Source organism: Dryobates pubescens, chromosome 27 (assembly GCF_014839835.1).
Source record: "Dryobates pubescens isolate bDryPub1 chromosome 27, bDryPub1.pri, whole genome shotgun sequence".
Classification (NCBI taxonomy): domain Eukaryota; kingdom Metazoa; phylum Chordata; class Aves; order Piciformes; family Picidae; genus Dryobates; species Dryobates pubescens.
This window is the reverse complement of record NC_071638.1, coordinates 883,034-898,803: the sequence shown is the minus strand read 5'-3', so window position 1 is coordinate 898,803 and position 15,770 is coordinate 883,034. Positions and strand designations below refer to the sequence as shown.

Sequence of the window (15,770 nt, the reverse complement as noted above, 5' to 3'; positions counted from 1 at the left end):
CCTTGTAAAAATCCCTCCGCAGCTTTCTTGTAGGCTCCTATAGATACTAGAAGGGTGCTATAAAATTTACCCAGAACTTTGTCTACTCTGGGTTGAACAGCCCCAACTCTCACAGCTTGTCCCCACAGGGGAGGTGCCCCAGACCTCTGATTATTTTCTTGGCCATTCCCTGCGCCTGCTCCAACTTTTCTACACATTTAGTAGTGATGGTTGAGTTATTTCACTTGAGAGGCTATGAGACAAGTGCTTAAAGCTTGTCCTGGCTGTGGCCTATTGGTGTAAATTAGCATAGAGTTTGAGGTTCTAATGTATTAACTGATCTCCCAGTGTATACAATTTGTGCTTGAAGAGATGTATACAGTGTTTGGGGGGGTTTGGTCATAATTCACAGGGGGCCATTTAAATTACACTTTGAAACTATTACACTTTGAAATTATTTGGCAGTCTTTAAATAAGAGACCTGTACCTTGAAAGACTGCATGCTCTGATTTACTGTGGCTCCTTTTGGTTATGTTTAGTATTACATTAATAGTTGCTATGATTTCTGTTAAAAAGCCAGAGAGAACTTTATTGTAACCTTTCTGCAGCTCTGTTAGATGAGTGTTACTGTGACCTAACATCAGTACTGTGGGCATGAGAATAGAATGCACTTTGAATAGAATAGAATTAACCAGGCTGGAAAAGACCTTTGAGATCGAGCCCAACCTATCGCCCAACATCCTCTAATCAACTAAACCATGGCAAAAAGTCCCTCATCCAGTCCCCTCTTAAACACCTCCACTGATGGTGACTCCAGCACCTCCCTGGGCAGCCCATTCCAATTGCAAATCACTCTTTCTGTGAAGAACTTCTTCCTAACCTCCAGCCTAAACCTCCCCTGGCACAGCCTAAGACTGTGTCCTCTTGTTCTGTTGGTGGTTGCCTGGGAGAAGAGACCAACCCCCACCTGGCTACAACCTCCCTTCTGGTAGTTGTAGACAGCAATAAGGTCACCCCTGAGCCTCCTCCAGGCTAAGCAACCCCAGCTCCCTCAGCCTCTCCTCACAGGGCTGTGCTCCAATCCCCTTCCCAGCTTTGTTGCCCTTCTCTGGACACCTTCCAGCAAGTCAACCACCTTCCTAAACTGAGGGGCCCAGAACTGGACACAGTATTCAAGGTGCGGCCTAACCAGTGCAGTGTACAGGGGCAGGGAACTTGTGGTCTAAGTCTTGGCTATTCCTACGCTGATAAGTTTATTGTGTAGGGTGGGTAATATAATGTATTACTAATTGATTGTTTTTCTAACTCCAGACAAAAGAAAAGTATGAGAAATCGCTGAAAGAATTAGATAATGCCACTCCTCAGTACATGGAGAACATGGAGCAGGTCTTTGAGCAGTGCCAGCAGTTTGAGGAAAAACGCCTACGGTTCTTCCGAGAAGTGTTACTGGAAGTTCAGAAGCACCTTGACTTGTCTAATGTAGCAAGGTAAAGCTGTGCCAAACTTTCTCCTGCTTAATCCCTTCCAGTGGAAAGTAATCCATACTTGATGTTGATCAAGGGGATGGAATCTGATTTGTATTTTATTGTATTGTTTCAGTTTATTTAAAGTATAAGTGAAAGAGCTTAGTTCTTTATTTTGTCTCAGGTTGGTGTGTATCCCTAAAATTTGCTAGTTTTATTGAAGAGAATAGAGTAGAATAAACCAGGTTGGAAGAGACCCTCAAGATCATCGTATCCAACCTATCATCCAACACCGCCTAATCAACTAAACCATGGCACCAAGCACCCTCTCAAGTCTCCTCCTGAACACCTCCAGTGATGGTGACTCCACCACCTCCCCAGGCAGCCCATTCCAATGGGCAATCACTCTCTCTGTGTAGAACTTCCTCCTAACCTCCAGCTTAAACCTCCCCTGGTGCAGCCTGAGACTGTGTCCTCTTGTTCTGGTGCTGGCTGCCTGGGAGAACAGACCAACCTCTGCCTGTCTACAGCTTCCCTTCAGGTAGTTGTAGAGAGCAATAAGGTCACCCCTTAGCCTCCTCTTCTCCAGGCTAAGCAACCCCAGCTCCCTCAGCCTCTCCTCACAGGGCTGTGTTCCAAGCCCCTCACCAACTTCGTTGCCCTTCTCTGGACACGCTCAAACAAGTCAACCTCCTTCCTAAACTGAGGGGCCCAGAACTGGACACAGGACTCGAGGTGTGGCCTAACCAGTGCAGTGTACATTTATTGGAGAACAAGCTAGAATGTTCATGTAAGACAGCATGAACTTTGCAGCATAAACATGCCTGTTGTTAAAATAGGAGTGCTCACTAAAGGAATTACCTTGACAAGGAGATAAAGATCCATTGGTTGATTGTCATTGAACTCTTCATTCTAAAGTCTGCTCTTTATACTGTACTATGTCTTCTCTATGTCATGTGGATTATTCTTTCTGCCTGGACCCTCCTCACTGCATTCTAAACCACATAAACCTCTGCTAGAGATCTCAAACCAGAGTTCCTGCAGCTTATTGTGTCAGATCATGGGGCATATCCAGGCCATTGTCAAACTGAGCTACTTGGGTGTGTCAGTGAAATGGTGGTTATAAGGAGTTTGTTTTCTCGTGCATTTGAGAGGAGAGACAATGGAATCCTTCAGGAAATGCTGTAGTGCCAGTAGTTTTTACATCCCTCTTGTAACAGCAGAGCTTTGTGTGCACTCTGATTAGCACTTCAATTAAAAGGAGAAAAGTGTGCTCCTGGCTGGTTGGTCATTTCTCTCCCCCCACTTCTGCTAGTGATAAAACTCTTCTAGTAGTCCACCCAGTGGAATTAAGGAGTTGATCAAGGTAGCATTGTGGCAAGAATTTGGTTTGGTTTTAACCCTGACCAGTCTTCCAAGTTGACTTGCTGTGCATTTGCATGAATGTTAGTGCTGGCACAAGTGAAGAAGGTAATGTTGGGGCAAGAACCAAAAAACACAGAGCAAACAATTGGTAAGGGCAAGATCACTTAGCATCATTATAATTTTGGGTTGCTTCAAATCTCTTATAAAAGGAATGTGGAAGAGAGCTTCTTTTTATTTTCAGAGCAGACACATAGGATTTGTGTTTATTTGAATTCAGTTTATCATGGTGAAAGAAACTACCCAATAAAAATAAATGAGAAATAGTTGACTTGAAGGTGGGGAAGGTTAAGGGAAGACTACAGAAGATGACAGAGTGGAGAGGCAGTGTCCTCCTTTTGATATTTAGGGTTCAAGAGTAGCATCTTGGGTAAGTTAAGGGAAAAAAACCAACATAAAACTATTAGGATAAAACTAAGGATGATGTAACTGTAACCATTTATTTACTTCCTCATCTCTGCCTCTTTGACAGAAAGTGAACAAACCTCCAAAAGGAAGTCTGATTTAACTTCTTTGAGACTACTAATGCTGAAGAGCGCGGCGCCTCTGTTCTGCAGATGTAGATTTCCAGCTTATTGCTAATTTAACTGATGGCTAGTGAAGCACTCAAAATTATTTCCCAATATTCCCAAAACGATTCCCTTTCTCAAAATACATGCTTTTCTATGGCTTAAATACTTTCAAAGAAACAGTGATGCAGAAAAACCCATAACCCCCTACAGGAGCAGGGGGTCGAAGCGGTATATCTCCAACATGACTTCTATTCTGTAAAATACCCGAACAAAAACCAGTTCAACTAAGCGATAAGTCAAAAAGAGTATGGTTCTTTTTGATAGCATTTGGTATTTTGTATAAATAGTGGAGTTAGTAAAATCATGGAGTGCTTAAAACAATGAAAGCAGTTAGCAGATGATTGTACCTACCCAGGGAAGTGCTGAATTCATTTAACTCCAAATCGGACATGAGATTTGTATTTCTATGACTTCTGATTCTCATTGGATGAAGAGAGGACTTTCCATAGCTACTGTTGCCTTGCAGACAAGCTTTTCAAGCCAAGAAACTTCAAGACTAGCATTCAATAATAGGAATGCATTCCTGTGTAACTCCTACATTTTCTGACAGCCAATTAAGTTACTTTACCCAGGAGTCATAATTCTAAAACCTGGCAAATAAGGATTTTGTGTTTGTGAACACTTTTTCACAGGCAGTTAATAAGGCTGGCATAGAGATTTTAAAAAGTCTACCTTCCTGTATTGTTTTCAGTGCTCTTTTGAACTTTGAAATACTCATTTTTAAAAGAATATATGACTAAATTTGTTATACTAAATTTGACAACAATTTTCTTTTGCAGTTACAAAAACATCTATCGTGAACTGGAGCAGAACATCAAATCAGCAGATGCTGTTGAAGACTTGCGGTGGTTTAGAGCTAATCAGGGTCCAGGGATGTCAATGAATTGGCCTCAGTTTGAGGTAGGGTCAGAGTACTTAAACCCCAGACTTGTTTTATCTCTTTTTGCCCTCTTTGCTTTTTGTCACGTTCCTTTCTGGTATAATCCTTCAGTTCGGGTTTCTAGAAGCGATTTTGTCTACTCGGTTGGCTGGTTGGGGTTGGGTTGGTTGGTTGGTTGCAGGTCATAGTAGTTTTCTTTTCTTGATTTCCATTGGGGTCCCCTCATTCCCCCAATTTTCAGAGGTGATTATATCAGGCAGCTATTTACAGAGAAAAGGTGTGAACTAGAAAACTCTACAGTGATTCACTGGTGTCTTTTAAGCTGAAGTCATTAGGGAAGTTATTAGTGAGCCATGGTTTAGCTGAAACATCTCTGATGCCTGTCGATGTTACTGTGTTTTACTTCTCCCCATTGATGTCAGACTTCAATTTCAATCTCCTTGCTGTTAGCAGATAAGTATAATAAGGCAGCAAAGACTTTGAACTAAACACTTCAGTCATGACTATTGGTATTTATAAGCCTTAACTAGTTTTTTCACTACCGTTGTATTAAAAAAACCCAGAAGTTCCACCTTTAATACCCAGCTGGTAATTTTATTGCTGCAGGCCATCTTCAAAAGAAAGGAGGGTTTTTAAAGAAGTGTTTTGCTGACTTAGCCTCCAAGAAACAAGTATTGAAATGTAGCCATGCAGCTCATAGTATCAGGGTATCGAGTAGCTGGAACTGGGATGAGTTCAATCAGAATCATGGGTTTAAGTGAAATAATTTTTAGGCATTAAGTTAATGGAGTCGAAACATCAGTTCTGGAGTGTGCACTGCTCCCTAATTAACCACAACAGAAAATAGCACTTGTTTTTAAAATACTGAGGAACTTTAGATTAGGTTTGAGGAAGAAAGCTCTGTAGTGATACTGCAGAATTTCCTTGCCTGAAATGCTGACCTAAAGTTACTTATCGGTGGGAAAGTACCACCCTTTTTCATAAGCATAATAATTAACAACCTTAATAGTCTTGTTACTAATTTTCTGTTGTTTTTTTCCCCCCCTCATTTACATGCTACAAGGATGATGTAAGTAGAAAAAAAAAAAGAAGTCAGGGTCAAATGAATATGAAATTGCATTGTGAGCCACAAATATGCTTAGATCAGTGGTCTTTAAATGATGGTAACTCAGAAGTCCAGTATACATTGGTATGAAGTTCAGTGATTTTGGGCCAAGTTAATTATTTTCAGGTTGCCTGACTGTGCTACCTGTATAAAGCAGTGGGAAGAGCAACTCTTCATTTCATTTTTAAGATGATTGTTTCAAATGCCATCTTTTGAATAAAACCTGTACCTCAGCATAGGATGCTTGCTGGCATCCAGTTTGCTTCTACTTTATATGAGTATGCATCTTAGTTTGACTTGATACGTAGAGCTTATGTTTAGGTCTCATCATGCCTGGCCTTCTGAAGCATCTGAATGGATTGGAACATCAAGGAAGGGATGGCATTTGTAAAGTATCATGAATCTCATCATAAGTGTGCCTTTTGAAGACAGATTTCTTGACGTTAGTTGAAACAGTGAAGCCCCCTCAGTACAAATTACTGCACTGGCCAACTCTGATTTCTACAGTTGGGTGCCAGAGATCTGGTATTTTAAATCTTTTCAAAGTGTTCAGAATGCTATACCAGGGAAGTAGAGGTAACCCTGGGATTTTGTGAGGAGCACATTCATCTGTTTGCGTTGCGAAGGTAGGAACAAGATGGGAATGAGAACCGAAGCATTCAGAGTAACATTGTGCTTTAATTATTACTTGTGCTTGTTTAGCATGTATGAATGTACATTAGAATAGAATAGAAGAGAATAGACCAGGTTGGAAGAGACCTTCAAGATCATCGTGCCCAACCTATCATCCAACACCACCTAATCAACTAACCCATGGCACCAAGCACCCCATCAAGTCTCCTCCTGAACACCTCCAATGATGGTGACTCCACCACCTCCCCGGGCAGCCCATTCCAATGGGCAATCACTCTCTCTGTGGAGAACTTCTTCCTAACCTCCAGCCTAAACCTCCCCTGGTGCAGCCAGAGACTGTGTCCTCTTGTTCTGGTGCTGGCTGCCTGGGAGAACAGACCAACATCCATCTGTCTACAACTTCCCTTCAGGTAGTTGTAGAGAGCAATAAGGTCTACCCTGAGCCTCCTCTTCTCCAGGCTAAGCCACCCCAGCTCCCTCAGTCTCTCCTGATAGGGCTTGTGTACCAAACCCCTCACCAACTTTGTTGCCCTTCTCTGGACATGCTCCAGCAAGTCAACCTCCTTCCTAAACTGAGGGGCCCAGAACTGGACACCATAATTAAGTCTGAAAATTCAGTGTGCTAATTGTTCAATGAAATTTGTCAATCCTATTTTGCATTCCTTAATAGGAGTGGTCTGCAGATCTGAATCGCACTCTCAGTAGAAGAGAAAAGAAGAAGGCTTCTGATGGAGTGACTCTGACTGGTATCAATCAGACAGGAGATCAAAGTTCACAGCCTAACAAGCATAGCAGGTACTTTTTTTTTTATATCTAAAAAGACTTATTTGAAAGGATTGTTATCTTCAAGTGTATTAAACTCTACAGGTTCAAAAAGTCACTGTGGAACTGCGTATTGAATTATCTGTGACCGTCTTTAGTGGCAGTGTTTCTGCAACTCAGGAAATGCTTTGAGAATTATTTCTCCATTTTACAGTTCCCTTTCCATTGAGAATTAAAACAAACCAAACTTCATGAGGAACTGAACTTTCTGCAGCTAGTCCAGTAGTTAGTCTGTTGCTCTTTTGCCATCTCTGTAAATGACAACTGTATTTGAAATCTTGGCTTGCAAAATGTTTGGTTGCTTTAGGATTCTGGATGTGATTAATGCAAAACTGTTAACATCAGCTGCTTTAGAAAGAAATTACACTGGCTAGAAATACTGCCTTTTATTGTAGGCACTAAGAAAATGAAATTAAGGTCCACAAAGGATATTCTAATTCTGGAGGAATGTATGTCCGGCTTTTGCAGCTTCCTTGGGTTTTATGCTGGACTTGATAGATGTTGGGCTGGTTGTGTTTGGGGTTGTTGTGTGTTTGCTTTTTGGTAGTGGTGGTGTTTTGGTGGGTTTGTGTGTGGTGGTTTGTTTGGGTTGTGTTTTTTTGGCTGAAGAAGGGGTCTACTAAGAAACGACTTAGTGTGACAGTAATGACAGTGTCTTAAACAGATAGGGTCACCATAATGCTCTTTCTTTTCCAAATTAGCAGTCTTAGTGTCCAGAGTAACACAGTGCAGTCAGTACAATCAAGTTACAATCCCTTTGAAGATGAAGATGATACTGGGAGTACTGTCAGTGAAAAGGAGGACAATAAGATCAAAAAGTTGGTGAAATGTTGTTTTTTTAATTGTTTTCACACTTGCACTCTCTCTGTCCAGGGTTTTCTCTTTTTGGTTTCTGTAACACTGCCAGTCAGTGCATGAAGTCTTTGGTTATGTAAGCAACACTGCGACCTAACTTTATCTTTCTGAACAGACACCCTATCTGTTGCCTTGATCTTTGGTTTGAAAGTACTGGTGTTACTGGCAGTTGCTAACACAGCTGCTGCTGCTTTTTCCCTTCTTACCAGTCCTATGAAGTGTTAAAACTGGGTTTTCCTAGTGAAACTGCTTCTGGAGCTTTACTGGTGTGTGTGTTCTTGCTGAATAAATCTGCTTTTATGAATGCTTTCTTTTTATTTAGGACTTTCTCAAGCAGCTGCCTGTTGCTTCAGTATGCACACCTAGGGATGTCCTGCCACACTCTTAAATGGCATGTGCATGCTCAACAGTGAACTTCCCTTCAAATTATCAAACAAAGTTTCTTTGTTGTTGCATTGCAGCATACAAAATGCATTGAAATCTATTGTAGAGGTGCATAGAGATTTGAGAGGAAGGTTCTGCAAACCAGTTAAAATGTCTTAATCCTAGCTTCTCATCTACCTGCACACCTTTTTACCTTTCTAGAGTAAATAATTCCATGAACTATGTAGATTTCTTGATAGAGAAGTTTATGGAGTTTGTGGTGAGGTTGTATTTGATATCTCTTCTTTTTGTAACTTTATAAATGTATTGGATGAATGCTGGTGGGGTTGGTTGGTTTGTTTGTTTTCCTAAATGAAACCTTGTCAGCTACAAATAGGGCACAATGTACCAGAAAGAAAGCTTCAAAACTAGGCCTTAGAGTGGAGTTTAAGCTTGGTGAGGGAAACTGATATCTTAGTGGTAGTTCTTTTCTGCTTTAAAATAGGGGATTAGAGTAATTTTCAAATTGTTTTCAGTGTTAGCAGCTATGAAAAAAACCAAAGCTACCCTACAGATTGGTCTGATGAAGAGTCCAACAATCCATTCTCTTCCACTGATGCAAATGGAGACACCAATCCATTTGATGAAGATGCCTCTCCTGCAATGGAAGTGAGAGTCCGTGCACTCTATGACTATGAGGGCCAAGAGCAAGATGAGCTCAGCTTTAAAGCTGGTAAGTTTACAGCATTCACTTACAAATATTTATCCAAACATTTATTAAGGGGGACAGAGGCTTTTCATTTCTGAAGTCACCTGTTTCTCCAAATGTAGATTGTACTTCTTAGTATCCCCTCTTTGGAAGCACTGGCTTCTAATCTGTTCAGCATGTGTTGGGATGCATATGTGTGGGATATTCCTTTCCTGCCATCTTGTGTTAAACAAAATGACCTGCAGAACTGATAATCCTATCTCCTCCTCTTCTTGGAGACAGTATAACAACTTTACTTTAGCTGTCTAGTAATGGCAGCCCCACAAAGCTGGGGTTTTTTTGAAGGAAAAGATTACAGCAGCTGATCTTAAAACATATTCTAACCAACTGATATTGTTTCTGTTTTAAACTGGAAGCATACCTTCTTTGGCTTCCAATTTCTGAGTGCTAACTTTTGGAGGTTGAAAACTTAGTCATGGACAGGAAATTTTTTCTATGCTTCTTCACTGTAAGCACAGTAACTGTCTTTTAATTTTTTATTTTGTTTTGGTTTCTTTAATCTTATATTATGGCATACTGCCTGTACATCTCTCCTTTTAGGATGTTGTATTTCCCTTCAGCTGTTTTTCCTGGGTTTTTTCCTCACTGCTGTAGGAGTTGAGAAAACAGAATAGAGACAACTGGCAGGAGAGACCACAGTATATTTCCATACAGATTTGGCACAAGGTTATGATAGCTGCATACCATGGATGCTGCTACCTCGTTTGTCTGGGCTCTTCCTACCAGCTGTTGCATACTGACCCAAGTGCCTGGGCATCCTTCTCAGTCCCTAAAATAGGAGACACTGAAGTTTTTCATGTCTGGCCAGCCTGGAGGCAACACCCTCTAGTGATAAAAGTGAAATCTACAACTTGGCCATGCTTTTGGAGCTCTTCATTTCGGAGAACTGTGCTCTGATCTTGTCCAGAATTGCACGTGAAAAGATTCCTAACCAGAAATTCCAGAACAGGCTTGCATGAGCAGTTCAGCAAAAGCAAACACAACTTCAGCTTGAGAAAATGAGCTAAACAATCTCATCAACCATGTCTCTCTTCCTGTTTGCTTGTCACGTACTCCTTTCTCTTGTAATGACTTAGTTGTAAAAGAAAAACAGGATTCAAGTGTTAACAAACCAAATTGAGAACTCGAGGGAAGGGATGCCATCCAAAGAGACCTTGACAGGCTGGAGAAATGTGCCAGTGCAAACTGCATGAGGTTCAACAAGTCAAAGTGGAAGGTCTTACACCTGGGTCACGCCAGTCCCAGGCACAAATATTAACTGGATACAGAGTAGGTTGAGAGTAGCCCTGAAGAGAAGGATTTGGGAGTGTTGATAGATGAGAATCTCAACATGTGCAGGCAGTGATCTCATGCAGCCCAGAACGGTGTGGCCAGCAGATCAAGAGAGGAGATTCTCCCCCTTTACTCTGCTCTTGTGAGACCCCTACCTTGAATACTGAATCCAGTTGTAGTATCCCTACCATGAGAGAGACATAGATGTGTTGGAACAAGTCCAGATGAGGGCCACAAAGATGATGCAGGGGCTGCAACACCTCTGCTATGAGGATAGGCTAAGGGAACTGGAATTGTTTAGCCTGGAGAAGAGGAGATACTGGGGGGGGACCTTATAGCTGCCTTCCAGTATCTGAAGAGAACCTACAGGAAGGCTGGAGAGGGACTTCTGACAAGAATGTCCACCAATAGCACAAGAGGAAATGGATTTAGATTGCAGGAGAACAGGTTTAGATTGGATCTTAGGAAGAAAATCTTCACTATGAGGGTGGCAAGACTCTGGACTGGCTTGACCAGAGAGGTTGTGGATGCCCCTCCATGGAGATGTTGAAGGCCAGGTTGGATGGGGCCTTGAGTAACCCAGTCTGGTTGAGAGGCGTCCCTGCCTATGGGAGGGAGGTTGGATTAGATGATCTCTAAGGTCTCTTCTAGCCTAAGCCATTCTGTGATTCTTTTGGTCCTACTTGCCTTTCACTGAGGGCTTGTAAGAATTATGCTGCTTCTATAATGTCAGCTATGGGTCTCAGATGTTACAGACTAAAGTTAATATAATCACAGAATCATTAAGGTTGAAAGTTACCTTGAAGATCATGAAGATCACCATGCCCACTAAACCCTAGTCAACAAGTCAATGTATCTGATCAGTGACCTGCTAGACTTCTGCTTACAGAGAAAGGCTGTACTCAACACTGGGTGTTTCCAGGTCCTATTCTAAATGCACTTGGAGTCTTGTAAACCAAAAAGCCCAGAAACTCAGATGGTGGTGCTCCTACCTTTCACTTGCCTCCCTCCTTTTTTAAGTAGTGAAACTCTCTAGGTATCTGACTTTTCTTCTTTGTAGACAGATACTGTAAGCTTCCAGAAAGCAGGAATGGGTTAGTTTGGCCATTAACTTTGCTGAACTGTGCTCTGACAGGACAGTAGTAACAAAACATCTGGAGCTTTCTCTAGAATGCACAGCAGCTACAATTATTCTTCATTCTCTAGAGATTTTAAATGCCCCCTTTTTTTTCAGGAGTGGATATGTAAGCATGCTAATCCTCTTGAAGTATGTGTATTGTGCCTGCAAAGCAACAGGGTGGCATTCCACAGGATCACAGTAACAAGCCTGTGAGGGACAGAACTGTGCAGTGTTTATGTCTATAAATGTAATGGCTAAATAGAAAGTCAGGCATTCTGTGCTGTGGTAGCAATGGTGTAACTTGCATTGAACTATTTGAACCAAGTGGTTATCAGTTGTGAGGTCTGCAGAAATAAAGCACAGGAAATATAAACTGAGATGTGCAGTTCAACAGGGTCAAGTGCCAGGTTCTCCACCTAGGTCACAACCAACCCCACTGTAAGCTACAGACTTGGGGATGTGTGGTTGGAAAGCTGTGACTTGGAGAGGGAGCTGGGGGTATCAGTTGACAGTCAATGAAATCTGAGTTAGCAGTGCCCAGGTGGCCAAGAAAGCCAGTAGAATCCTGGCTTGGATTGGCCAGCAGGAACAGGGAGGTGATCACCCCTCCCAGACTCAGTACTGGTGAGGCCACACCTTGAGTACTGTGTTGTTCTGGGTCTTGCACCATAGGAAGGCCATTGAGATGCTGAAATGTGTTCAGAGAAGGGCAACAAGGCTGATGAAGGGCCTGGAGTACATGGCCTATGAGGATTGTCTGAGAGAGTTGGTGTTGTTCAGTCTGAAGAAGAGGAGGCTGAGGGGAGACCTCATCACTCTCTACAGCTACCTGAAAGGGGAGATTGGAGCGAGGAGGAGGCAGCCTTTTCTCCTTGGTGGCAAGTTTGGTTTCAAGCTGCTCCAGGGGAAGTTCAGGCTGGATGTTAGGTAATGCTTTTTCACAGAGAGGGTTCTTAAAACATTGGAATGGTCTGCCCAGGGCAGTGGTGGAGTCACCATCCCTGGGGGTGTTTAAGGAGCATGTGGACCTGGCAATTAGGGACATGGGTTAGTGTTGACCCTTCAGTTCTGGGTTGAGGGTTGCACTGGATGATCTTTGAGGTCTCTTCCAACCAGATGTTTTCTATGATTCTGTATGTCTGTTTAACTTGAAAACAGGTTAATACCTTTGAAGGAAGAACATTGAAGTACTTTGTAACATCAAATCCCTTGATTGTGTGGATGGTAGGAAAGGGATGGCTTGCCAGACTATGAATCCCTTCACAGAAACTGAATTGTAGAAATGCTACAGTCAAACTTGTTTAATTTTCAGCAGCAGTATTAGTGTGCCTAGGTTTGCACTTTCCTGTAAGAGATTAAGGAGGAAAATTCACCAGATCATGGAGGAGCCAAGGTAAAATGTGCTATCTCTTGTGCTCCTGGATGGACTATGCCTGGACTCCTAAGCAGAGGTTTAGTGCATTTTAGGGAACAGTTAAATAACTGTGGATAATTTCAGATGACATTTCCTTGGGCTTTCAAAGAATTTGCCTACAAAGCTGCTGTGATCACTTCTAGGTACCTGATGTAGAATATATCCTCTGCATAGTGCCCATTCAGTGTCCTTCAATGCAGGAAACTTTTTATTAGTCCAGTACTTTATTCACCTGGTGTTTTTTCTTGGGATTGTGGTGTGTTTGGGGGTGGTTGTGGTTTTTTGCTTGTTTAGGTTTTATTTTCACAGTATCACTAAGGTTGGAAGAGACCTCAAAGATCATAGAGTCCAACCTGTCACCACAGACCTCATGACTAGACCATGGCACCAAGTGCCACATCCAATCCCCTCTTGAACACCTCCAGGGGCGGTGACTCCACCACCTCCCTGGGCAGCACATCCCAATGACGAACGACTCGCTCAGTGAAGAACTTTCTCCTCACCTCCAGCCTAAACTTCCCCTGGCACAGCTTGAGACTGTGTCCTCTTGTTCTGGTGCTGGTTGCCTGGGAGAAGAGACTGACCCCTTCCTGGCTACAACCACCTTTCAGGTAGTTGTAGAGGGCAATGAGGTCACCCCTGAGCCTCCTCTTCTCCAGGCTAAACAACCCCAGCTCCCTCAGCCTCTCCTCACAGGGCTGTGCTCAAGGCCTCTCCCCAGCCTCGTTGCCCTTCTCTGGACACGTTCAAGTGTCTCAATGTCCTTCTTAAACTGAGGGGCCCAGAACTGGACACAGGACTGAAGGTGTGGCCTAACCAGTGCAGAGTCCAGGGGCACAATGACTTCCCTGCTCCTGCTGGCCACTCTATTCTTGATGCAGGCCAGGATGCCATTGGCCTCTGTATTTCTATCCATTTGGGATTGTATGTAGTGGTTGATATCTTCAGTATGGATTTCCCATTGCTGACCAAGATGAAACAAATCAGTATTATCTAGGGAAATGATACAAATTAGTTATATGTGAGGAAATAATTATTACTCAGTGTGGCCTTTTCTGCCTGGCTGGAATGGACATTTGCTTGTTCATACACCATCCTGGAGTCTGCAGACTCTAATGCCAAAACATTTCCTGATGATGTAGAAGATTAGATGTGCAAGATAGCCAAAATGAGGTTATGTTACTGTTCCTAAGTGTCTGAGTGGATCATCAGTGTTGGCTTCTGCTGTGTAAGTTAGGAAGCAAATTCTGAGTTACTTTTCCTGGAGCTCCTATGTCAGCTTCCAACAATATAAAGCCAGAGCAGTAAAAGGGGAAGCTGCATCCCAATCCTTATATTTCTTAAAGAGATGAGGAAAGGAGCAAGAGATGTAACAAAGTGTTAGGTAGAAGGTTCCTTTAAGTCTTTCTGCATTGCAGTGTAGTGGTGCTATTCTGGAAAGCTGCAAGTGTACTTCAAGAGAATTTTACTGCCATGTGTTTATTTTCTGTAGCATTTTCTCCTCTGAGAAGAGTGGAAGCCTAAAGAAACATTTATTTCACCTGCACTGACATTTTGCTGAGGGTCATGAATGTAGGATTATTCTACTTGCTTAGATGCAAACCTCAAATACAGAAGCAGTAGTATTATCCACAACTATTGTCATCTTCTAGTGAAATAATTCTGTACCTATTCAAAGGTTTGCATTCTTTTGTGCCTTAAAAATGCTGTGACCTATTTGAAGTGCCATTAAGTGTAATATTTTAGATTCAAAGTAGTTTGCTTCTTCCTATTTTCTTGAACCTGGAAGCTTGTCATCCCATACCTAAATCTCTAAGTGGTATTCTTCGTAGTAAAAGCTTGTAGAGCAAAGCAGGGAGGGTTTGTACTGGGATCTAGGGTGGGCAGGGGAAGAAAAGTGGACATGCAGATAACTGTCATGACTTGCTGGTGTTACTTAAATGTTAGTTTTGTTAACAGTCTTCCTTCTTTTTTTTTTTCCCAGGAGATGAGTTAACTAAAATGGAGAATGAAGATGAGCAGGGTTGGTGCAAAGGGCGTCTGGACAACGGCCAAGTTGGTTTATACCCAGCAAACTACGTAGAACCAATCCAGTGACAAAGGACAAAGATAATGCAGAAGTGTTCCAAAAGCTCTGTAGGCCTGTACAGTATATATTTAAAGTGAGAGAGATGAATGATGTATAGAGTGTACATATTTTAATGGAAAGGTGAGAGCTTGATACTGAAACGATGCTGATTTTAAGGCAAAAAGCTAGCACTAACAATTTGTCGTCGTTTCCACAACTTGTGCACAAAGCAAAGGAAAGGGCTTAGGTTGAATCAATAGTACCATAGGAAAAATACCTTGTAAGCTTTCTCTTCCCACGTGGTCTGTCCTTGTGCCTCCTGAACAGTTTTTGCCTTTTCTATGCTTATGCTTCATCCTACCCTAAGTATGTGGCTTACACTCACCCTTGTTTAATCAGTCATTTTAAGTGACCTTCAGTAATATGCAACTTGAACTTTAAAGATTATTATAGTTAATTTTCTGTTTGTTCTTAGTGATGTCTCAGAGATGCAGTATTTTTTTATGTAAATGCTCTGTAGCTAAGCACCTTTTTTTTTTTTGTATGCTTAGATGCTATCAATTAATACTTAAATTATGAAATAGATTTAACAACCAGTCGGCTGAATGAAAACTCCTGCCACGTTCCAGTAGTCTCTTCCATGTGGATAGCATGGCTTGAAGTTGTAAAACAAATACTGTATTTAATGAATATCTGTTACAGAAGGTTATATGTAGCAGAGATACCTGGAGGTGTCATGGGTTGGGATTCTATTATGAACGTTGTTTATGTGGTGTGGCACTTAAACTGAAGAGGTTTTGGTGTCTTCAATGGCATTTGAAAGATCAGTTATGCAGAAGCCCCAGAACAGTAGCTCTTTCCAGCACGTTTGCAGGTTGGGAGGGGGGTGGAAATCACCTTTAAACTGCTAATGATTTTTAGGTGATTTGAAATGTTAAATCTGTGAAGACTTAATTTTTTTTTTTGAAGAGAGAAATCTGTAAAATAGATTAAATGCTTTTTATGAAGAGCCTATCTATGTTGTGTATATGTA

At 41.9% G+C, this 15,770-nt stretch overlaps 1 protein-coding gene across 1 annotated transcript in view; it reads left to right on the top strand.

Annotated features, from left to right (window-relative positions):
- The window catches only part of PACSIN2 (protein kinase C and casein kinase substrate in neurons 2), a 66,461-nt gene extending 50,902 nt beyond the window's left edge, over positions 1–15,559 (top strand). Inside the window, exons 6-11 of the mRNA XM_054173950.1 lie at positions 1,291–1,466; positions 4,216–4,336; positions 6,725–6,849; positions 7,578–7,694; positions 8,631–8,827; positions 14,654–15,559. Coding sequence (XP_054029925.1) covers positions 1,291–1,466; positions 4,216–4,336; positions 6,725–6,849; positions 7,578–7,694; positions 8,631–8,827; positions 14,654–14,766 — 849 coding nt within the window. The 3' untranslated portion in view covers positions 14,767–15,559. The remainder of the gene's footprint in view (positions 1–1,290; positions 1,467–4,215; positions 4,337–6,724; positions 6,850–7,577; positions 7,695–8,630; positions 8,828–14,653) is intronic.
- Positions 15,560–15,770: the final 211 nt, after the last annotated feature.